This window comes from Erithacus rubecula (assembly GCF_903797595.1).
Source record: "Erithacus rubecula genome assembly, chromosome: 12".
Classification (NCBI taxonomy): Eukaryota; Metazoa; Chordata; class Aves; order Passeriformes; family Muscicapidae; genus Erithacus; species Erithacus rubecula.
Window position 1 is genome coordinate 14,039,632 of NC_136664.1, and position 23,783 is coordinate 14,063,414.

The following is a 23,783-nucleotide window of genomic DNA, read 5'->3' on the forward strand; positions in this document are numbered from 1 at the left end:
GGTGCAAGGCAGCCAGGCATCCCTCCAGAGAAGCTGGAAGGGCTTTCACACAGTTCCCATGTGCAGTCTGGGTCCCTGGCAGAGCAGGGTCCCCTGCACAGCTTTCCAGTGAAACTGCAGGACCTGGGGACAGCCACAGCCAGTGCAGCAGCACCACAAGTGGATAAACCAGGCACCTCCCAGGCTCAGTCCCTGCTGGGCTGCAGAACCCACACAGGGCACCAGCTGCTCAGTGTGCTGCATGAGAAACAGCAGCAGCTCTCTGCTCAGAGCCCAGGCAGGCCAGACACAGGGACAGCCCCTGTGAAACACTGCCCTGAAATGGTGCAAGCAGAGGAAACCTGCAGGAAGAGGCAGAAAAGGCCCCAGTGATGACTGACTCCTGTGTCTGCAAGATGGATGAGAATCTGAATTCCTTTGTAAGGGACCAAACATATCACTTAATAAAAACAAGGCATCCTACAATGAACCTCTCTTTCCCATATTTATTCCTCTCTAAACGCAGCAGTGCACAGATTATAGGAAATGGTTTTACATTTAACTTCAACCCCAAGTGGTAAAGAAACGGATTGTGTCTCACAAAGTAAATTTGCATCTACCATCATTTAATGGATGTTTTATACATGCTATGTACTACTGTGTTTTTATGGAAAGGCAAAAAAATTACTTGGGAATTTGTTTTTAATTAAGCAATAAGGCTCAATGGGGTACTGCTATCATGCAATAAAACCACTCCTGGGGTGTTGTGAGGCATTTGGTCCAGATGAGTGCTTCAAATCACCCCCAGATTGTGATTAGATGATTGCTCCCTGGAGTTAATATTAGATGACTCTCTCTAGAGTTGTCTTATTGCTATTATAAAAAGTCCTCAACATGGGGAAACTAAGTAGCTTTGTGCTTGAAGAAGATGAAGTTTGCAGTTTTGACTGTTGAGTGGCTGTGTGAGCTGTGAGGGTCTCATAGATCACTTCACCTATTTAGCATGCACAAAGATCATCTTGGGCATTTCTTTGACCCAAACAGTTTTACAATTAAGTGGCTTGCCTTTCTTTTTTTTTTTTCTTTTTTTTTTTTTTTTCCTAGAAGATGGAAGGATATAAACAACAGGAGCAAACAACTCCAAAATAAAGCAATCCCAAGACAAGGCACTGAGGAATTCCATTCAGAGATATGTATTACTGGCTTTATCTTTTTGCTGGGAATAATGAATCCTAATCGCTATTATGCTAATTGTATTAATGAAGGCTAATGCATGCAGTAGCAGCAAGAGATTCTCCCAAGTTGGGTCCATGAGGAGGTGCATGGCCTGAGGTGTTTGTGAGGGCTCCCAAGCTAATGAAATCAAACAACCCAAATGGTACAGAGTGCCTTCCCCTGCCTCCCCCCAGCTGCTCTTCAGTTAGAGAAGAAATATCTCATTCTGAGAACAGATAAAACGAAACAAAACAAAAACAACAAAAAAGGAAAATTAAAAAGAAAACAAAACCAAGGCATCCTGCATTTCAGTACATCAGTAAGAGAAATCTCAGCAAAACTCTCCCCAAAAGGCAGAATGGTACTACCTGGATATGGGCAATTCTTGCAGAGCTTGAGCTGAAGCACAAAGCAGAATCCTCACCTCCTCCTTCAGATGTCCCCCAACAGCAACCACACACCTCCTATTACACAACATCCCTCTGTTTTCTCAACCAGACAACAATTTTTATACTTCACAAATTAAGTGTGATCCCTCATACATCCTCTGTGTCACATCTCGTACATCCTGCCCAGCCCAGGCAGCAACACAATCTCTAGAACCCAATAAACCTCTTCTGCCTCAGGAGAAATCCCCAATTCCTTGCTCAGATCAGCACCTTCCACTTAAAGATCCAGCATGCCAATGGATGGGGATCTCAGCCAAACTGAGGTTTGCTCTCTTGGTTTCCAGGATGTCAGCAGAACACCTTGGGGAAAAAAGCACACCACCTGACTGTGTTCCCTTATATTTGAAGATAACAAAAGGAAACAATGATTTCCTTTTTTGTTCCCCTTTCACAGAGCTCTCCACACATGCACTCAATGCATGAAACTTCCCCAGGCAACGGCAGCAGATGCCTGCCTGCACAAAAGGCACTGATGTGGGGCAAGATCCCTGACAAAGAGAAGGTTTTTCCTTTCTGAGCAGCACACACATCCAGCCTGGCAGCAGTTACAAAGGAAAGAGACCAAAGCATGTTCTTCACATAAATAGAAGCTATATCCATAGGCAAAGCAGAGTTCAGGAATGATACTCTTTTATTTGTCTTTGACTAATCAGTCAATCAGTCATTTACATCTTTTTGCATTAGCCAGTGATTATAACACTCTTGTTCCCCGTGCTTTTTCCCTATTTCAATATTTGAAATGGCTAATCTACCTCAGTTTAGTCTTTGAAACACTTGCTCACCAGCTGTTTGTTCACCATGATTTATCTTGTGCAATAAAAGCACACTGAATACGAGATCACTGTTCAGAGGGAATAGCAACAGTAGGAAAAGAGTTCAGAAGAGGAGAATGCACAGAATGGTGCCTTCTGGAAGGAAAGCTGAGCTCAGAAGGTGCAGGACTCACAGCAGGCTGAAAAATGCATTCAGTAGCTTTTCTAGACACACTTCTCCCACAGTAAATTCATACATTTTGTTCTAATATTACATCCCTCTCTACACGGAACACCTGCACCTTCTCACAGCTCTGGCATTCTATATTCTCTTACCTCAGCTTTTCTACACCTTCACCTTTTGTATTTTAACTCAAGCCTGTTCCCACTACTGGGGAGCAGTACCCAGAAACGGGGGCTGGCAGCATGTCAGAGCTCCTGCTTGTTTATCAGTGTGTGCTCACCCATCCTGCTCCCCAGGAGAGCCCAAACTTCTGAGCTTCCCCTGCTGTGAGTCCCTGCTCTGGGCAGCTCTTGGGTGCAGCCTGGGGACTCATCACAACCAACCCATCAGAAATTATTGATCATTACTGGTTATTCAAGACTGAATTTCCAATTTTCCAGCACTGTGATCCAGGAGCAGGGCTGAGGTCTGAGCAGGGAAGGGTGCAGCAAACACAAGACAAACTTGTAACTTTAGAATTTGCTCATGTGAGAGGTTTTTCAGCCTGGCACACAACAGCTCTTGTAAGGAGCTGGGATTTGTGAGCTGGGCCATGGTCCTGTGGTGAGGCACATGGGGCTGTGAGTCAGGAGCTCTGGGGCATGTTCTCAGCTCCCAAGTGATTCACTCTGAGCCACAGCCTGTGTCTACTGGGGACAATAGCAAATAACCCACTGCTCTGTGTGACCAAGCACCGTGTGACCAAATGAGACTCTCCAAGAGTGGAACTCCCTGTGAGAAGGGTACAAACCCTCACAGTATCCTCAGATCCTGAGAATAAAGTGTTGCACACACACAAGGCACAGCAATGCCTCTGTGAATACAAATGCATGTTGGCTGAGTATTGCTTTCTGCAAAAGGCAGAGGAGCAAGCAAAGGCTGCTTTCAGGAATACTTTCATCACTTGGACAATCATTTTGCAGCCAGGCTCCCAGAGGCACTCAAGAATGGGTAATTTCCTGCATGAGGGTTGAGAGATGCCCTAAAGGCACAAGAATCCTATGAAACAGGTTTGCTGGGCAGCACTTTCAAGGCACGTGGACCAGTGAGAATTTGGAAACTGGCACTCTGAAGTTCCATCCTGTACTGACAGAGCTGAGCATGGATGTGATTTCTGCACTGTCAGACTTGGAACAACTCATTTCTAAAGCAGGCAGATGAAGCTGGTGGGGCTTCAGAGACACAAATCAATCATGGCAAGTCACACATTTCTGGAAGAGGCTGATTAGCTGAATCCCCTGGGAGCCAGAGACAATTTTTCCCCCTCACCACACTCTCACTCAGGACAGAGGTCACTCATCCCCACACAAAACCTGTGTGATGAACATAAGTTGTCTTATTCCTTCATTAGGTCACAGTATGCCAAGCTCAATTCAATAAAATCTCCACTGATTAAATGCCCCATGTAGTCAATTAGTTAAAACCACTGTCTATCCTATGATCACAGTGGGTTCCTAACATCCCAAACTGAATCTAAATATTAAGTTTTATTCAAAGGAATTTTATCAAATGCCTGGGCTGTTTTTTCTTCTTTTCCAAACATGCACTAAACATACACTGAGCTGAGAATTTAACAGATGTTTTTGTTACTATTATAATCTAATCTTTTCCTGCAGGCTGTTGTAGTAATTTTGCCACTAGAAGATAATAAAAAAACATTTTCTCCCCTGCAGAGCTTACCTTTGGCTGACTCAGCTGAGCAGCTGCAGTTTCCTTTACTTGCTTGGAAATTATTGCATCCCAGTTGGGCAAGATATTTCTGCTGCTGAGAAACAAGTGGCTTTGGAGAAAATGCCAGAGGCAGATAAAGTCTCTTCACCTTGCTCTAGTTGCATTAAAAGCTGCTAATTTGAATTGCAGCTTTTTCAAGTGGTCCCACAAATGTTTGGTTTTACAGCCAGGAAAAACAGAGCTCCTGAGCCTGCCTATCAAATAACTCTTAAGATTACTGGTGAAACTCCCAGTTTGTGTCTCAGTAAGGAATTCACACAAGTGTGTGAGAGCTTCCAAAACAAACAAACAAAATACCAACAGAAAGTCAGTTCTCAATTGTGACTGCTTAACACTAACTGTAAGCCCAAAGTGTATCTTGGGGCTTTCCTTTCCTTATGCAACAATTGCCTGAGTACACCTCCAATTCTGACTGAAGAAGAAAAAAAACCTTCAAATCCCAGGTGGTTTGGCCAATCCAGTGCTGTGTTTGGCTCATGTGCTGTCCAGGTGAGCATACTGAGAAACAAGAAGAAAAATAAACTAAAGTAATACATCTCAGTAATAAAGACTATGACTAAGATAGCATGAGAACAAATTCAGAATAATTTTAGCATACAGGAGGAAAAAAAAAAAAACAGTTTCAGAGTAAGCTAAGACAAACTCTGGCATATTCAGTTCAGTGCTTTGTCTATTTTTAGTTTACAGATATTTACAGTTGGATCTTGTTAAAAATCCCCCAGCAGAGCTTTCTAAGCAGGGCAGGTCTCCCCAGAGTTAGCAGACTGCTCCCCAGAGAGAGCTGGTGCTCCAGCTCAGCACAAACCAGTTTCCAGGTGTGAGATCCAGGCTGCAAAGGCAGACCAGCACACCACTCAGCCCCACAGAAAAGGCAGGAGGACTGGAAAGACCCCACAGTAAACCCTAGTGGTAACCTGAATCTGTTCAGATTTGTCCTCCCCTCTGGGCTGAGATTTCTCCCGGGTTTTCAGGGGTTTGTCAGTGCCCTGATGGCCCCCTTGGAACCCTCCCTCCTACACTGCCAGGCTACTGCACTGAACTTAGTCCATGTCCTCATTTATCTGCTCATCTGACACAAACACAAAGTGTAAAGAAATAAAGTCTTGTGAAAACTCCCATGATTGCAAGCACTTTAGTTCTAAAGTGCACCATGATCTTCCCAGCCTACATTATTATTACCAAAGAAAATGAAAAGCTGGGAAAAAAAATGTTTCTAATACCTTGACAGGTCCATCACTTCCCATTAAAAATAGAAAAGCTATTACAGAAAGTGAGCAAGCACCTGAATTATAGATCAGCACAGGCCTGGGGTTGTGTGACTGCACCTGGCAAGGCCCAGAGCTCGGCCCCTTCAGCAGGGCTGGGGACACTCACAGCCTCTCCCAGTGCCACCACCCTCCTGGCATGCCATGTGGGAGGGATGAGGGGGTGGCAGATCCCAAAAAAGATTTCCCTGCATCACCAGTTTTGGTGTTAATATCTTGTTCTCGCTACAAACATCTGTAACTGTAATCACAAAAGTGGTTAGAAGATGTGATCAAAAACTTGGGAAGAGGACTAGTTTCTGGTTTGGACCAGCATAGTGTGTAGCTCTATTTTTATCCCTCTTCTTAAGTGTAAAACACTGGGGCTATTTTATCACTGAAACAATCTTTACACAATGTCATCCATGTGTAGCATTCTTGATGGAATAGACTGCCATTAGGGGATGATGAAATTTGCAATTTAAACCAGCGAGTAAACAAAACACACTGAGTTATGCTTGTGGGGCCAAGTGGAGTGCAGGAGGGTGGTGGGTGTGCAGGGCACACGCAGCCATGCACAGAGCAGCTATGGGACACACACAGAGCTCCGGGACACTCACAGAGTCCTCTGGGGACACACGGGGCACGGGGACAGGAGACACAGGGACAAGAGACACAGCTGACAGCGGACACAGGAACAAGGGGCGCACGGAGCCCGGTCCCACGCAGCCCCGGCACTCGCAGCCCCGCCCGGCCCGGGCACGCATTGGCCGCGCTGGCGATGGGCGGGAGCGGCGGCGGAGCGGGGCCGGCCCAGCAGCGGAGCGCAGCGGAGCGGAGCCGCTCGGCGCGGCCCGCGGGAGCGCTGCGGGGCCGGCAGGTACGGGGAGCGGGGATTGAGGATCGGGGAGAGCCGGGGGTTTTACACCGCCGGGCCGGAGCGGGGGACAGGAGCGGTGTGGCGGCTCCGCTCCGCCCGCCGGGGGACAGGGACAGAGCGGCGGGGCGGGGGCCGGGCGGGTAACGGGGCTCGGCCTGAGGTCCCGGGGGATGTGCTGCTGATCCGCGGGGTGTGCTGCTGGTCCCGGGGGATGTGCTGCCCGTCCGGGGATCTCTTCCCGTCCCACGGGACCCTGCGGCTCCGCGGGGTCTCTGCGCGGCCCGAGCGCCGCTCCAGAGAGGCGACTGTCCCGGGGGTTTTTAGAGGGGCCCGGCTGTGTTGGGGGTTTTTAGAGGGGCCCGGCTGTGCCGGGGGTTTTAGAGGAGCCGGCTGTGCCGGGGTTTTTAGAGGGGCCCGGCTGTGTTGGGGGTTTTTAGAGGGGCCCGGCTGTGTTGGGGGTTTTAGAGGGGCCGGCTGTGTTGGGGGTTTTTAGAGGGGCCGGCTGTGCCGGGGGTTTTAGAGGGGCCGGCTGTGCCGGGGGTTTTAGAGGGGCCGGCTGTGTTGGGGGTTTTTAGAGGGGCCGGCTGTGTTGGGGGTTTTAGAGGGGCCGGCTGTGCCGGGGGTTTTAGAGGGGCCGGCTGTGCCGGGGGTTTTAGAGGGGCCGGCTGTGCCGGGGGTTTTAGAGGAGCCGGCTGTGCCGGGGGTTTTTAGAGGAGCCGGCTGTGCCGGGGGTTTTTAGAGGGGCCCGGCTGTGTTGGGGGTTTTTAGAGGGGCCGGCTGTGCCGGGGTTTGGGGACTCTTTAAGTTACCAGCTTTGCCCGTGTAGCAAACCCCGCGGGACCCCGCCTGGTTCGTGCGCCTGTTCCCGAGGGGCACTGAGCTCCCGGGCACCGGGGGGACAGGGAATTGCCGCTTCCCTCGGTGGTTCCCCCTCGGCAGCCAGCCCGTGTCCGGAGAGCTCGGGATGTGCAGGGACAGGGAGCGGGGGGACCGAGTGCTCAGCTCTGCCGAGTTTCGTGTTTTCCCCCCTTCCTCCCTCCCTTCCTTCCCTTCCTCTGCTGCTTGGGCGCCTCTGGGCCTGGCTGGCACTTGTGGCCGGAGCCACAGCTGAGCTCGGGCTGCAGCGGCTCTGCGTTCGGTAGCATCGCTCCGAGCTCCTCCAGAGCCGCCCCCTTGCTCTGCCCTACGCCGAGCAGCGAGGCGAGGAGCTCGGTAGCTCAGTTAGTCCATGTCCCACTGGGACTGGTGACATTCTTAAAGCCTGATGTGGCAGCCAGTCCCAAAATGTGCACGTGCTGAGTTGGGCTCCCCGTAAGCATGGCAGGAAGGGGTGACCAGAGCCTGCCCTCCTTACCCCAGCAGATACAGCATGCCGGGAAGAGCGAGACGCGAGCTGAAATGCCCTCAGGCAGCAAAAGGGGAGGAACTTGGTTCTTCTTGCTCTAAATGCCTGCTCAGGCAGCTGCACGCTACTTGCTGTCCTTGGTGAGCAAGAGCTTATGCCAGCCCTAACTCCAGGAGAGATTTCTCAGAGCAGAGCAGAAAGAGGGAGTGAAAAAGCTGCAGAAAGATGAGGCTTGGGGCATTTTCTGCTGCCAGCCCTCAGCAGTCATGGGTGTCATGGACCATCCCATGCATGGTATGCATGAGGTATGCAGTGGATACCAAGGCTGTCAGTCCTGCCTGATGGCAGGAATGGAAGGATCAGGTAGAACAGCTTGCTACATCAGTGCATCTAAGCCTTAGATACATACAGACTGAAAAAACATACCCCAGGCTTGCTGACCCGTGAGCTTAAGTTGAAAGGCTGTGCCTGGCAGGCATCAACATGGCTGTTTATAATCACAAGTGAACAAGCACTCTTTGTTAAGTGTTGTGGCATGCTTACTTCTGGAGTGGAGTGCCAAGCTGTATTTTTTTTTTCCTTTGAACATCAGTCATATTCACTGCACAGTATTTGATCACATGCAGAACCAGCAGATCTTGATGAAAAAAACAACCCCAGAATTCAGCATGCTTTTCTGTGAAAAGCAGCAAGCCAGACATACATAGCCTGCCACCCTAATTTCAGCTGGGTAAGCTGCTGCTGCTGGATGTGGTACATGGGCATATGTAACACTTGGTAATAAGCACTGTGACCCTGCTGACCTGGCACTGCAAACTTGAGCAAACAGGAAAAAATCATTTACCAAAATGCATAAAATAGATCAGACTTCATATCTTCTCTTTGTTCTAAAGGGAGAGGCTCTCATCTCCCAGGAAAGGAGGCAGTAGTGGCACTCAGAGCTATCTTTATTTACCAGATTCACAGAGTGCTTGAGTTCCAAAGCCAAACTGTGGATTATTTGCAGTGAGTCACAGTATTAACATGGAACTGGGTTTTATGTGGCCAGTCAAGCCGAGTGCTGTTGGAACTCAGGGCAGGATGGATCTGGCCTGTGGTGGGATGTGATGAGTCAGCCCCTCAGATGGCTGCTTCTTTCTCCCCCTTGCCTGAACAGGGGGCACACAGAGGGATAGTGAGTTGTCCAAGCCTGTAGGTATGCACTGCAGTCTCACTCCTACGGGTTTTTTTTTCTTTTTATCTTTTTATTATGTGTAGGTGCTGTCCTCCAGTCACTTATGCCTGAGGGGGGAGGGAGATGGAAGGGAAACATTCTGCTTTTGCATCCTAGGAAAACTCCTTCAAGAAGTACCCTGGGCTAGAGCAGTAATTTAGCAGTGTCTGCTAAGACTAACAATTTTAGTCTCAGCAGACAATATTTTCCCACGACAGAGTTGCCTTTTCTTAGGTTAACTCGTGGTATTTTAACTAGGTAGCAAACCAGAGGGTGGAGGAGTAAGGACATACCTGCAGGTAGAAGTCTTGATGTGCAATGAGAGCTCACCTTCAGTTTTTTTCACACTGCAGGATTGTGTCCAGCCCCTTCTCCTTTTGCTCCATGCAGTAAGTCCAAGAGCTTTCTGGCCTCTGCAGGGACCCAGGTCAACGCAACAGATAAAACTTTCACAGCAGCAGAGCTTACACTCCTCTGAAAATTAGCTCAGGTTTCCTGGCTCTGTGCAGGCAAGGTCTTTATATCTGACAAAATATTTTAGTTTCCGCTGGAATATGGTGTGCAGAGATCCCTAGAAATAGAGTCAGGTCAGGTACCATAAGTTTTTGAGAAGTTGGGCCATGCTTCTAAACTGTATAAAAGAGGTAGACTAAGAGCTCCATAACCCAGAAGTGTGAGGAAAGGAAACTGGTGGGACTGCTTTGGTTTATCCTATTTGGTGTTGCTGGTGCCAAAAGTTCTTGACAGTATATTATTGCATTCACAGTTTTTGTACACCAAGGATCCCAAGCTATAATTTGAGTTTTTCCCTTATTATTTGTGTGTTCATCTTGCTCTTTCACACAGAAACTGCTCATCCAGGCATTTATGGAGAGACCACATCCCAGGATAGGTGAGAGTCTGGGAAACCCTGCTCAGGGAGTTTGGTGCAGTTGTGGACAGCAGTTTGCCCTGCCTGTTTGTTCTTCAGCCTAATGTGTGTGTGTAAGAGGGAGAGGGTGAAAGCACATGGTGCTTATTGCAGCAGAGCATCTCCTCTCTGTGCACAGACCCACATGGGAATGGAGACTCTCCTCTCTGATGACAAGTAACAGATTTTTGCCCAGCTGCTGCATGTCTGTGCCATGGCAGGTTGGTTGGGGTGTGATTTCAGCCCCTGCTGCTGCAGTCAGCCCCTGGAGTGCCCCTGTGGCTGCAGCCTGGGCAGAGCAGTCAGTCCCAACACTGTGCCCAACACTGCCCAGCTCCATGCAGTGCATTCCAGTGCTCTGGGGCCCTGGGGTACACATCCTTCCCTCCAGCTCAGGGGAACCCTGAGGAAAGCTCTTCAGGAGCACTCAGTGCCTCTCAGTGAAAGCTGTTTCTGCAGGGTAGGTCACTTCATTTAGGTCTCCCATGGCTAAACCTGTGTCTTGGTCTTGTGCCTTTTGCCCCCAGAGAAGGAAATCCTGGGAAAGCAGAGGAATTGCCTGGTCTGTGTGCCAGATGGGTCAGGAGAGGTACACGCTGTGCACAGCCTTCAGCAGCAGCTCTGTGGTTTCCCTTCCAGCACAGCCAAGGGGTGATTGGGGTGAGGGGCAAGGGTAGAATGTCCCACTCACACAGGACCAGACATATTGTCATCCTCCTCTGCCCCTTCCCTCCAGCCCCTGGGCAGCAGGAGCTCTGGCAGGGAGCACAGGGGCAGCGGTGGAGAGCAGCTCTGCAGGAGTGGTTTGATGAACCTTTAGCAATAGCAGGCTAGGGACACATGCCCCTGTGATCTTGGAGTGCCTCGTGATGGCTGAGCTACCTCGCTGCAGGAGGAAATGACTCACATTCCCATGGCCAGCTGGCCTTGGGGCAGCACCCTCCAGCCTGCAAGGGGCAACAAAAAATCCACTTACAGGGAGTGCCTTCCTTACTGCAGACTGCCAAGAGCAAGCAGCTGCTTTTGCTGCAGTTACCCTTACCTGGGTTTCCTGTTGGAACAAAAATACAGCACGCTCTCAAACCCCAGAGTGTGTGAGAAGGAGGGTGCAGAGGTGTGGGACAGATGAGTGTGCTGCATTCCACTTCCCCTTCAGCACAGCTCACACTGTTTTCAGAATGATGTGTCTTGCATTTGGAAGCACCATCAGTCCTGGAATAATGGAGGAAAGGCTTAGCTTGTGTGGGTTTATTCACATCGTGAGGGCTTTTTACTTTTTTTTACCCTTTTTATTGTGCATGGAAGACCAACAGTGAAACCACAGTTTTCTTTTGTTCCTGCCTCAGCTCTGGCCCAAAATGGAGTTGTGAGGGTTGTGTGTCTATAACCCATCCTTAAGAAAGCAGGTGTGCAGTCATAAATGAGAGCTTGCTCTCAAGATCCAAGGATCTGCATAAAATGAGGTTCAGACCTAGCAGCTTTCTTTTCTAAGGGCACACTGGGAGACTGGTAAAAAACACAACCAGGAGGACCTAGCTCTGCTTTCAGGGGCTTCTATTGCTGCAAATTGAGCCATCCCAGTATAGCTTGGGGTGTTGTAAAATGAGGTCAGAAAGTTTGAAGATTTTGTTTAGAAAGGTAACCAACTAAAGCCAGAAATGCTCCTGAGATTACCTGTACCCTCAGACTGCATTAGGAGCATCTCACCTGTGCCTCCACTGGCCACTCACCTTCCCCCTGCAGTTTCACCACTCCCCTCTTTGCTTTCCTCTCTTCAGAGTGGGCTGGAGATGGTGGACCACCTGGCAAACACCGAGATCAACAGCCAGCGCATTGCTGCTGTGGAAAACTGCTTTGGGGCTTCTGGCCAGCCCCTGGCCTTGCCAGGCAGGGTCCTGCTGGGAGAAGGGATTTTGACCAAAGAATGCCGCAAGAAACCAAAGCCTCGCATATTTTTCCTTTTCAACGACATCCTGGTCTACGGCAGCATAATCATCAACAAGAGGAAGTACAATTCCCAGCACATCATCCCCCTGGAAGATGTCACTCTGGAGACGCTGCCGGACACCTTGCAGATGAAGAACCGCTGGATGATTAAAACCTCCAAGAAGTCCTTTGTGGTTTCTGCAGCCTCGCTGACGGAGAGGAAGGAGTGGATCAGCCATCTGGAGGAGTGCATCAGGCACCTGCTGAGCAAGACGGGCCGGCAGCCGTGCCGGGAGCCGGCGGCGCCCTGGATCCCCGACAAGGCCACGGACATCTGCATGCGCTGCACGCACACCAAGTTCTCGGCGCTGACGCGCCGGCACCACTGCCGCAAGTGCGGCTTTGTGGTGTGCGCGGACTGCTCCCGCCACCGCTTCCTGATGCCACGCCTGTCCCCCAAGCCCCTGCGCGTCTGCAGCCTCTGCTACAGGCAGCTGCTGGCCCAGGAGAAGAAGGGGGCCGAGGGTGATGGCAGGCAGGAGCCGCTCCGCGCCGCCATCCAGGGCTACGAGCCCTCCAGCGATGACAGCGACAAGTCTGACGAGGACAAAGCTGAGCAGTGGCCAGCAGACACAGAGTTTTATACCTCAGAGGTATCCTGGTCGTCTTTCCACAGCTGACCTCCCCGGGAGGTGTTGGGGCACTGGGAGCCAATCCAGCCTCCAGCGCCTCCTTCTCCATGCTTTCTCTGAAGGCTGTGCCCGGGGAGGTGGATCCTGGCCCCTGCCTGTGGTGTCAGAGCAGAGGTTGCCCCTCTGAGAACGTCTCAAACGTGAGCACAGGGAGAACAGCTCAGTGAAGAGCACTGAGGGCTGGGACAGCGCCCTGTAGATCAGTCTTGGCCACATGAGCTCACCTTCAGTGCCTTGTTCTTCCTCTCTGCTAAAACACAGCAATGTGAACTTTGTGCTTGAAGTGTTTTGAGATTGGCTCTTGGGAGAAAAAGGAGCAAGAAATCCCAGAGCTGAACACATTTGCCTGCTCACAGTGCGTTCCTCTGTCAGGGCAAGGACCACTCTGGCTGCCACTTTCCATGAGCATTCTGAGATTCTCACTGCAAGCTGCCAGCATGAGGGAACAGCTGCTCTTCCCTGCACAGTGGGTCCAGCACCGGCCCCTGTCTCCGCCTGCATCTCTCAAGGTTGCAAACACTGAGAGAATGGTGCTTGGAGTGCAGGGAGCTTGTGGGAGGCTCAGTGTGAGCAGCCCTAGCAAAGCACTGGAGCATCCAGCTCTCTCACATGGGAAGAGGCCATGCCAGTGGGGCCAGGAGGGGGAAGGGACAGGGAAAATGACACTGAGCAGTGAAATACAGAGGGAGGGAGGTACTGCAGTTCACTCAGTTAAGTGTAGAGCCCAGATCTCAAACACAAGCAGTTATACCAGATTACTAGAAACTTGAAAAACTCAAGCCTATCAGGTAAAAGGACAGCCCAGGGAAGACTTATTAAAAGTCTTTGAAAATCCAGGAAAAATGCCCCAAATTGAGATCCAGTGAAGTACAGCACTTCCCCTTCCCTCCTGGGCTGCTGCCCAAGGCATCAGATTCTCACTTGTGGGCTCACCTCCTGCCTTATCAGTCCCACGAGTCCAAAGTTAAGGTCATTTATGTACTTCAAGGATGGGAGCCAAAGATTTCACTTGAGATCGACTCTAAAGTTCAAATTCAGTTAGAAATAAACTGTGTTTATTCAAGTATTCTATCCTAATGTAGTGTGGGAGTAAATTTAGAGGAAATCAGACAACAGCAATTGTTTTGCAGCTGACATTTCTACAAACTCCATTATTACTTTTAGTATATTTTTATACTGTGTATTTTGTGGTCTGGAAAAGCAGCATGGCTGGGAATACACTGCCAATGTTCTAAAATGTTGCCTTACCATGACCTGTTACAAGCAGTGCATTACTTGACAGATGGCCACGTGTTTTTTAAAATTTCAGTTCAAGGTAATTATTCTTACTATCTTTTATAAACTGCTACTGTTCCAGTGAATTTGTATCACTTGACTGTGTGTGAATAAAGATATGGCCACCAGGAAGGAGCCAGGAAAACAGGACAATAAAGCATGTTATTATTGAACAAGAGCCTTAACAGGAGCTGGGATCCAGGCTGCCAGCCCAGCACAAGCTGTGGCTCCTCAGCTGGGGAGAGACTGCCCTGCTTTCTATTTACTGCTCAAAGGTAAGGGCATCAAATCTGATGCTTCCTTTCTATTTATACCATCTGACAGACTTTCCCCAAGTCTTCTGCAGTCCCCTGCAGTAGTCTGTATTAATTGGAACTGTGTTTTTCCGGTGGGGACACAGCTCAGAGTGGGCCAGCAAGCCTCATGACCTAAGCAGATGTTTTTGGGCTTTAAAGCAGTAAGTACACTGAGTTCTGTTTTTTCCATCCCTCTCCAGGCTTAGTTCCTAACTCTGCACAGCAGTGATTGTTTTTACAATGCCTCCCACCCACCAGAAGGGTGTACATGCTATGCAAACAGAAAATGACCTTAAAAATAAACAGCCATTAGAGTGGCTCACAAGCCAAAAATAGCCCAGCTGCTGAATCTGCATCCAGTCAGAAATGTATGGCACTTTCAAACCTAATCCTTAGTTCTTTTAGAGATCAGCTTACTTCATATGCTCAAAGGTCTTACTAGTGCCAGCCCCAAAAGACCTATGAACTGCTTTTATGCTGTAATGAGGGACAGGCACACCTCTAAAGAATGCCTTCTTGGTGAGCAAGAGCTTTTCTTAATCACAGCAGGGGAAAAAAAATAGAAAAAACCAAACCAACCACCAAAAACAACCCAGCCCCTTTTTTGGGTGCATATTGCTGATGGCTTTTGGGGCCATCACTCCTGTCACCAACTGGAAGCCCCAAGAAACCAAGAAGTTCTTAAACTTTCAATGCCTGTGTAAAAGGATTCTGCCCAGGAAAACATGGGGAAATTCAAACAAAGCCTCTCCCCCACTTCCTGAAGTTTTGTTGTGGAGCTCAGCACTGGGATTAGAGCCTGGGGCTCCTGGCTTCTGGCCTGCTGAACACATGGGTTTTAAATCACAGGCTGTGTGCTGTTACAGTCCAGCCTGGAGTTTTCCAGCCTGATTCTATCTCCAGAGCATTAATAGGGCATTTCCTGATGGTTTGTGCTCTTTCTATTTTAGCTGAATAAAGGCCTGAACAGAGATTCACGTGGCTGGAAGAGCAGCAGCTCCAGTGCTCACCTTGGGAAACAGCTGCAGGCTGGAGGGAGTGTGGGGTCACAGCCTCCTGCAGGGCTCCCAGACATGGGGATGGGCATCATTTGCCAGAAGAGGTTCCCTGCTGAACCCCTGCCTGAAGGTGTCACAGCCCAAAGGGCACAGCTTTGAAGGTGTCCCCACTGCACACCAAGGGTGGTTAAAGGGGAGGATGGCACTGGTGCAGCAGCCAGTCGTGGAAGCTTCAGAGAAGGTTATGGGGAGATTTGCTCTGCAAATAAACCAAGAGGATCCAAAAGGTTCAGGGAAAGCTGTGTGTTGTGCTGTGCCAAGGCACAGCTCAGGCACACACCAGCTCCCAGCAGGTGCTGACTCAGCACTCACAAGCCCTCAGGAGGGAGAAGTGAGCCAGCTGCTCCAAACAAGTCTTGCTCCCAGTTACTCAAACACTCAGTTTCCATCCAAGCTGGATTTCTGGCTCTGCCACAGGTCACAGTCTCTTCCAGCTCACCACTGCTCCAAGGCAGTTTCATGTTCCTCACTCAGCCTGGATTTTTGATTGGGAGCAGGAGCTGAGGAGTGCACACAGTCCCAGCTGCTCCTGAGCTGTAAAGTGATGTCTCCAATGAAAAGTACAGGCTCCTGTTTCTCTCTTTCTGCTCCAGGCCATGGGCCTTTAAGAATGGTGCTGGCAGGAGGGAGATGTTACACTGCTGTCCCAGCCGTGGTGGACACAAAACAGCTGCAAGAAACCCTTGCCCAAGGGCTGTGTGCTGGAGATGGTGTCCAGGGCAGCCAGGGAGGAGCACAGGCTGCACACCAGGGTGTGAAGCACTGCAGGAGCAATCAACACCCAGCCAGCTCTGCTTTATGTTCTGTGCCACAGGCAGGAACAGCCCTGGTGCCAGGTATGGAGGGAGCCTCTCCTGCCTGTGACCCTGTTCATACAGCCTCCAAACACAGCCAGTGCTGCAGGTGGAGGAGGGGAGGCAGCAGGGAGGCAGGGGGGTGGTGTGAAGTGCTGCTGAACCCTGAGCAGCACCAAAGCTGGCATTTGACTCCAGCTCCAGTAAGGGCTGGAAATGCAAAGCAGCAATGAGCAGGATTTCTTTCTCTTATCGAGAGCCTAGAGCAAGTCACACAACCTCCCCAGTCTGTGACTGCAGGAAGGGGAGAGGAAAAGGAGGGCAGTAAATAAAAGGTTTTACTTCAGCCAAGCTCTATTGTGCAGCACTCCTGTTGCACACAGCCTGGGGCAGAGCTGCTGCCAGCAACCATCCTGCTGCCTGTGATCCTGCTGCCCAGACTGCCCCGTGCAGCAGGGCATTGCTGAGCTTTGGCCAAGCTCTCCTTTTCTAACATCATAAATACAATGTGGTTTGGTGACAACTGATGGGAAAATGGACTTGAGAAGGAAAAGCTCAAGGCTAGACAGGTCTCTCTACCTCTAAAGCAATAAGAAAAAAAAAAATCACATGTTTTTTACAGGGAGAGTTATACATAAGGTAAAAACTAGAGCCTTAGTAGCTTCATATACAAAAATTTCCAGAGTGCTTTCAGGAGTGCCCCTCCTCAGATGGCTCAGACACCTCCAATAGCAGGGTGAGAGCCAAAACCAACCCACAAACCAGAGCCACCAGCACCCAGGTCACAGCTTCCTGACTTCCCTCAGAGCCTCTGACTTGATGAGTGCTCAGCAGCAAACTAACATGAGTCTCTAGATCCTCCCCAAAATGTCCTTGGGCCCACCTGTTTCCTGTTTGAGCAGCCTCTGGAGCCAGGTGGTGCTCATAGCCCAGCACCTTTCATCTGAGGCTTTGCACACCCCGAGAGCCAGCCCTGCTCCCCAGGCACCCAGTGCTGGTCTGGGCTGGGCTCACAGCATCCTCCCCTGCACACTCCTGCAGGGCTGTCTCCTCCCTGGGGCAGGCTGCTGCTGCTGCCTGGGCAGGATCCAGCTGCTCTCCCTGCCACACTCCTGTCCCCAGCTGCCTGCAGAGCCCAGGGGAGCAGAGTGATGCTGTGCATTAACCCTGCTGGGGCTCCAGCCGGGCAGATGCCTTCCCCAGAGCCCAGCCCGGTGTCAGCACATCCCTCCCGCAGGGTGAGAGCTGCAGCTGCATTTGCTCCTGCACCAGCACCGGGCTGGAGGCAGACACAGCCCCGAGGGCTGAGCAAGCCCCTCTGCCTGGCTGGGTCCCACAGGCACTCGGCTGTCACACACTGCAGCCATCTGTTTGCAAGGAAACAGCTTTGATGATGATGAGAGGTTCTACAAAATCCACTGGCAAAGAGCTGTTAGTCTGGGGAGGATGACAAATGGAGACTGTCACACTTGGCTACTTCAGGACTTAGCAGTGCTGCTGCTGCTCCCTGTGACACAGCAGTGGAGGCTGTTGCCTCCTTAAAAACGGGATCTGGAATGCAGCTGGTGTAGCCCTGGAGCAGGGGCAGCCCTCCTCTGGAGCAGCAGCACTGCAGGCACTGGGGAACCAGCAGCTCACACCAGCTGATATCCTCCCTCCCTCCTCAGGGTGCTCAACAGCCAAAGCCCAGCCACAGCTGTGCCACTGAAGGAGCCCAAAAGGGTGTGTTTGTTGGTTGAGACCTTACAAGTTAGAGCTCCACAGAGCTTTCCCCCATTTCAGCACCCTTCAGGAGAGCCCTCTGGGCAGTGTATGAAGAATGGGGAGCCCCCAGCACTGGAAATGCTGTTCCCTTTGGGAAATGGGGCAAGGGTCCTGTGTGGGAAGCTGGCAGAGGAGCTGCTCATTGCCCAAGCATAAGCACTGCAGCACCCTGGACACAGGCTTTGACAGGCTGCTCCAGAACAGATGGGTTGTCACAGCTGTGTGAGGCTCATCACCTCCTGTACAGCTCTGCCTCCCACTCAGAGCACTGGAAATTTCTCCTCCTGCTCAGCCTCCCCACCAGAATTTGCCTCTGGAGGCTGGATTTTCCTGGGGCCAGCTCATCCTGCTACACTGGGATGAGGCTGCAGGGAGCAGGGCCTCCCTCCCAGCTGTACCAACCCTGCACAACAGGCACCTCTGTGAGCTGGAGAGCTCCTGACTGCAGGTTTAGGAATGACAGCAAGACAGGGAAAGAGAAGGAACTTTTAAAATACATATAAATAGATGTAAATATATATATATTGAGAGAGAGAGAGATCCTGCAAAACAAAACAATAGCATGACCATATCTTAATACAACTTCCACTTTAAAAGGTTGTGAATAAAGATTTCCCCTCTTTAAAAATACAGCCTAGGGCTTTGGGTTCTGGTGGCTTAAAGACATTTTCTCTGTAGTGCAAGTAATAAAGGCTTGGTTTATTTTTAAAGTTGATATTGCAGTTTTGAAATCATGAAGTAACTGATTGGAACTGATGGACCAGGAGAGGTCAGGTCCTCTTAATCACTTGTTTGTACATGGGAAAGCAGTGAGAGAGGAAGGCTCCACTCCTCAGCAGAATAGAAGACACAAAGGCAAATGGGCAGGTCCTCCCCAGCACAGGAAACCCCTTTTGTACAACACAAAAAATGCCACACTGTTTGCACAACGCCATTGCTTTGTCAGTTCAAATGCTGTATTTTACTCACAGTAGCACGTGTGTTGGCACAACACTGCAGGAATTGGGAGAACATGAAAGCAGCCCTATAACCCAGAGCCAGAGTTCACCTATCCCAAAATCAGGAGGGACAGCGTCTGAGGCAGCTGCAGAGCAATACTGCTGCTGCTTTAGTCTCCTGTCAGCCTGGTGAGAAACTTGTGGGGGCAGTGCTCAGCCCTATGTGACCAGTCCTCACTCTCCAGCTGCCTAATCACTTTCTGAACACATTTTTGTTTTGGCACTTCGAGCATCCTGTGCCAATTAGCTCCACAATTCCCTGTCACACTGTGTGAACAAGCACTTCCCCTCACCTCTGCCAGTTCAGGGGGTGCACCCTGCCTTCTACACCACAGCATTGTTCCTCTTATTCATCTCTGTGCCAGGCACAGCTGTGACAAAATCTGCCCCCATTAGTGCCTTTTCCAGGTCGAGCAGTTTAAACCAGCCCATCTCTCTTTACACAGCTGCCCTCCCACACAGTGTTACTCTTCTCTATCCTTCACAGCTCTGCAATGCCCTCTGACTCCAAAGGACAAACACCAGTGGACCAAGCAGGCTGCACAGACTATTCAAGATGTGGCTGCTACCTGGATGTGTTCAATGACCTAAGTACATTTACTTCTTGGTTTCCTTTCCCACCTGCCCTAACCTTCTTGTTGCCTTCTGACTCACTGAGCACTGAACTTGTAGTGTCAGAAATCTGTCCGGTGACCTCAAGCTCCTTCCTGAGAGAAAATAGGTCAGCACTGTGTGGTCAGGGTTATCCTCCTAGTGACACTTACCAATAGGCAGGGTTCAGCTGACTGCAGGCTCATGGCAATGTTTGCAGCTGCTGCCAGGCACTGGGGTGCTGTGGGGAGGTGGCTTTGCTGCCCAGTAAGGTTCTGAAATCTTGCAGATAAAGCAGAGCATCCCCTCTACTGTCCTGGTTTGAAGGACAGGTGTCTGCCAATAAAGGCAGAAACTTCTCTTTGAAATAGAGAATGTAAACCCCCTCCCTCCAAATTATTATTATAATTTTGAAATTAAGGGGCTCTCAGGAAAAGATATGGGAATTAAGAATAATAGTTCTTTACTAGGAAATTAAAATACAGTATTACAAAGAATAATCCCAACCCTGCCAAAGTCAGAATCCAAGCTGACACCCGTCAGTCAGTCAGGGTGCTGGCAGCAGTCCCATTCCATGGTGGCTGCATCCTCCTGCAGAGGCAGATGTGGTTCAGCTGGAGCAGTGCTCCTGGAGAAGGTGCAGTTTCCTCTGAAGCTCCAGGGATGATGTGGAAAGCTCTGGCTTTGCTCTGGAATCCAGTGGAAAGAAGGTACCTTGCTGTCCAAAATCTCAGTTTTTATCTGGGTAGGAAAGGCTTGGCTGTTCCCCTGGCTGGAGCATCTCCCAGTGGGATGATGTAATTTTATCAGTCATGCAGTGGGACTGAATGGACCAGCAGCAGATGATATCTCCTGGAGGGAGGATGGGCTGTGGAAAAGATAAAGATGATTGCCCCAGCTGGTTTAAAGATGGCCCATTAGCAGATAATATGTGCCAGGAGATAAGGGTCAATGCCCCACCCAGCTTCAACAGATGGTGATGAAATACTCATTTCTGGCCATCCTATATTGCAACCCAAGGCATCTACTCCTCGCCGTGGTAGCACAGCACAGCGTGACCTTGTTTTCCCCTGTGCCCAGCACACAGCAGGACGATCCTGTACTCAGAGCACAGCAGCAGCAGCAGCACAGAGCTGGGGCTGTTTGGCTAAGCCCGGCAGTGGCCGGGTTTAACTCAGGAGCACCGGACTGCATCCTCTGGGCAGGGTTCAGAGACGGTGTGGCTGCAAACGGAGCTGCTGCAAACACTGCAACCACACAAACACACGGCACACGCAGCTTTCCACGAATATCCGAGCTGCCAAAGACAAGCCAAGGCTAACCAGGCGGTGTGGGCAGCTTTGAACTGGCTTGATTGTTGGGGTGTGAGAGGCACTAGTCGGTTAATTGATTTCCTGATTGCTATCTGCAGGCACCATCCAATTTTGATCTGTTGCGTAACAATGCAGCTCAATTCCATCAGACACAACACAAACACACACCTTTGGCACAAGGCAGTTTACTCAACTGGTAAGAGCAGAGCACTTTGAAGATGTAAAGCAGTCCAAGAGTGCTCCTTATTGTCCTCGCTGGTCCTGCTCATCAGAGGCACAATGCGAAGGTTAATCTCACCCCATACTCACCGGGGATGTGCTGCTGCCATTGTTAGCAGCCCCCACAGGAAAGTCTGAGATTAGGATTAGACTCAGCGTCAGCGCAGGCTCCTGCAGAGTTAAACTTCAGGCAGCAGAAAGCCTCAAGTATGCAGGCGGCTGCCAGGCGATGGGAGGCTGTGCGCTGTGGTTATGGAACAAATATTTTTATACACAGATTCCTGGAGAGAACGGCTGGAAAAAGCATGCGAGCCCTTCTTGTGGAAGCCAGCAAAATCAGATCCAGGAGCCTTCCTCACCAGCACACTAGTTAGCCTTTTATTACTGACTTTGTTCCTACATAAACCATTAATAAACTGCAGTTTGGTCAAAGTCTGCTACATGAATTGTGCCTCACAGATGGGCACACAGCAGCTGATTCCCTCTGATACTTCAGCAAGTATTCTGCTTCAACCTACTATTTTCTGGACCATTTTGCCCTATCCCTTGCTTTGTTGAGTAACCAAGAATTTTCTCTTGCACTCTGTCTCTCTCAAGACCGAATATTACATTAAAGCTTTGTGTCTTTTTTATCTTTCACTGCTCTAAAAGGGAGCAAGTTTTTAACTTAGGATTTTGAAAAAGTGGTTATATAGGGCATAAAATTCTCTTGGAACAGCAAGCTAGAAAAGTGAGATGGCCCCTCATTTTTGCCCTGAAAGAACAGAATTTGTAGAGCCAGAGAGGTTTGGATAAATGTAGATAACCAAAAATCAGATCTGCCCTGGGCTCCTTTCTTTCAGAAATCTTCCATTAGTATCAAACAGAATTGTCTGCCAGGGAGAGGGCAGAAATGGAAAAGAAATATCCATTGGACAGCTGGCTGGGTGAGAACAAGAACCAATTTTGGGAATCTATACCAATATTAGAAGAATGAGTTTACCTACACCCAGGACAGGCTTTACCCACTTCATAAGGAGAAGCAGATGTCCTCCAGCTGTGAGGGAGTGCCAGCACCTGGAGAGGCACAGCTGGGGCTAAACACACACCTGCACTGGCTCCATGGCCTCTCCCACTGCAAACACTCAGATCTCTGTAAATGTGCAGGAGCTGATTCTGATCCTCCCATTATTATGCCTTATCTCTGCACAAGGAGATGCTCAGGGAGCTGCAGCAGGGTGAGGTAAAAATAAACTGCTGAGTTTTTAGAATTAACCCAAATTACAAACATTATTCATCATATCTCACTGACTGATACAGAAATTATAAACCCTTCATTCTGTCTTCAGATTACATGTACAAAGTAATCTGAGAGTGCTCTACTCCAAAGCAGCATGTCAGAGCATGGGACAGATTTAATTTCACCCTCACTCCTGCCTACTGAAGCTGAGCAGGAAATAAGGAATACAAAACATTTGCATCCTGTTAGACACTCCTGTACAGGGACTAATTAGTTAAGGTCAAACATCAGTGCAAATCTGCCACTAAGAAAGTAGCTACATTTCAAAACTTAGCAGTTTCTTCTTTGTCCTGATTGCTTTGAACCTCTAGTAACATTTATTACATTCCTTCTTTGATGCTCATGTCCTGCCTGCAGGATCAGAGATTGGTTAGTTACAGAACAGTGCTATCACATTTCTGTAACACATCATTTCCTACTGATAGATTACCAAGTGTTTAACAAAAAGCACATTCAGGATCTAAATGCAAGTTACTCAAGGTCACCCAGCAAACAAGCAGAGGAGCCAGAGAAGGTGATAGATGTCCTGAGGCCCAGCAGAATGGGCTTGCCTCAAAGCCCCACTGCTTTCCCTGCTGACAGCTGAAGGGTGAGCTCAGGTGAAAGATCAGCAGTGACTCGGAGGGAACTGCAAAGGTACATGTGTCCAAATGCAGAGTCTGTACTGAATGTGCAAAGCTGTCATGTTCACGTTAAATTCCTCCTGCTGAACAGTCATTCAAAGAAATGAATACCTTCATTTTTGCAGACTTCAGAATCATTTTATATATTTACCTCATAGGCTCTTCTGGAATTCATAAATCACACTTAATGAGAAGTATTAGCCACACTTACTGCAATTACATGATGAATGTTTGATTTCTGGCTTACAGCCTGAAAAATACATAGATTTCTGTGATCTCTAGAAAGGTAAAGATGAAACCTCATGTTTTAATTAAGGGCTAATAGCTTTAGTTCACTTCAATGCAAAGGCCTTTGGTTTTTTAAAAGCTTTCCAACCCAGCTGAAAGGCTGCTACTCAATTAGTCTGGAGTTATACATCAGCTGATCAAGCAGTGACAGCCTAAGCTTTTGCTTTCAGTGTAAGAGCTTTTAGTTGGGGGAAAAACACATTGCTTTGACATCCTCTGGCTGCAGCAGCAAAACTGCTGATGGAGACTGAGCTCAGCAGGTGCTACCACTGCAGCTACACAGGAGCAAAGCCCTGAGCCTGCCCCTGTGCCACCAGGGAGCTCTGCTGCAGCTCTGCCAGGAAAAACATGGGAACATCTCCACATGAGCCTGCACAGTTTTTAACAGGAATTTTAATTTTGGAATAAGTGATTGGAAGTGTGTGTATGTGAAAGCACCAGAACAATTAACAGAGAGGCCTCTTTGGATAGTGAGGGATGCAGGAGGCTCACTGGTGAGAACACAGCACAGGCAGCTCCTCAACAAAACCCTGCACTGAGAGCAGGACAGTGCTCCACATATGCCAGTCCTCCTGTCAGCCCAACAGGCCAAGGGACCCACAGGAAGGCAGCAGCAGAAGCATAAAAGAAAGATATCCTGAAGGAAAGAAAAGACTTGTCCAAAAAGTTAGCTAATCATTGACAATCAGGAAGAACCAGGTGATGAAGTAAGGATTTGACTCATCC

General features: G+C 49.5%; 1 protein-coding gene across 1 annotated transcript; it reads left to right on the plus strand.

Annotated features, from left to right (window-relative positions):
- The first annotated feature begins 6,339 nt into the window (after positions 1 to 6,339).
- On the plus strand, positions 6,340 to 13,981 carry PLEKHF1 (pleckstrin homology and FYVE domain containing 1). The gene is made up of 2 exons (XM_079316516.1): positions 6,340 to 6,473; positions 11,720 to 13,981. The coding sequence occupies exons 1-2, from the start codon at positions 6,375 to 6,377 to the stop codon at positions 12,545 to 12,547; spliced, it is 927 nt and encodes a 308-aa protein (XP_079172642.1). The 5' UTR covers positions 6,340 to 6,374; the 3' UTR covers positions 12,548 to 13,981.
- The last annotated feature ends 9,802 nt before the right edge of the window (positions 13,982 to 23,783 follow it).

What these genes read in the sequence shown, in the direction of transcription:
- PLEKHF1 (XM_079316516.1), top strand. Translation starts at nt 6,375, where the DNA reads ATGGGCGGGAGCGGCGGCGGAGCGGGGCCGGCCCAGCAGCGGAGCGCA. An exon ending in GAGCGCTGCGGGGCCGGCAG is followed by an intron (nt 6,474 to 11,719) that starts GTACGGGGAGCG and finishes TCCTCTCTTCAG; the next exon opens with AGTGGGCTGGAGATGGTGGA.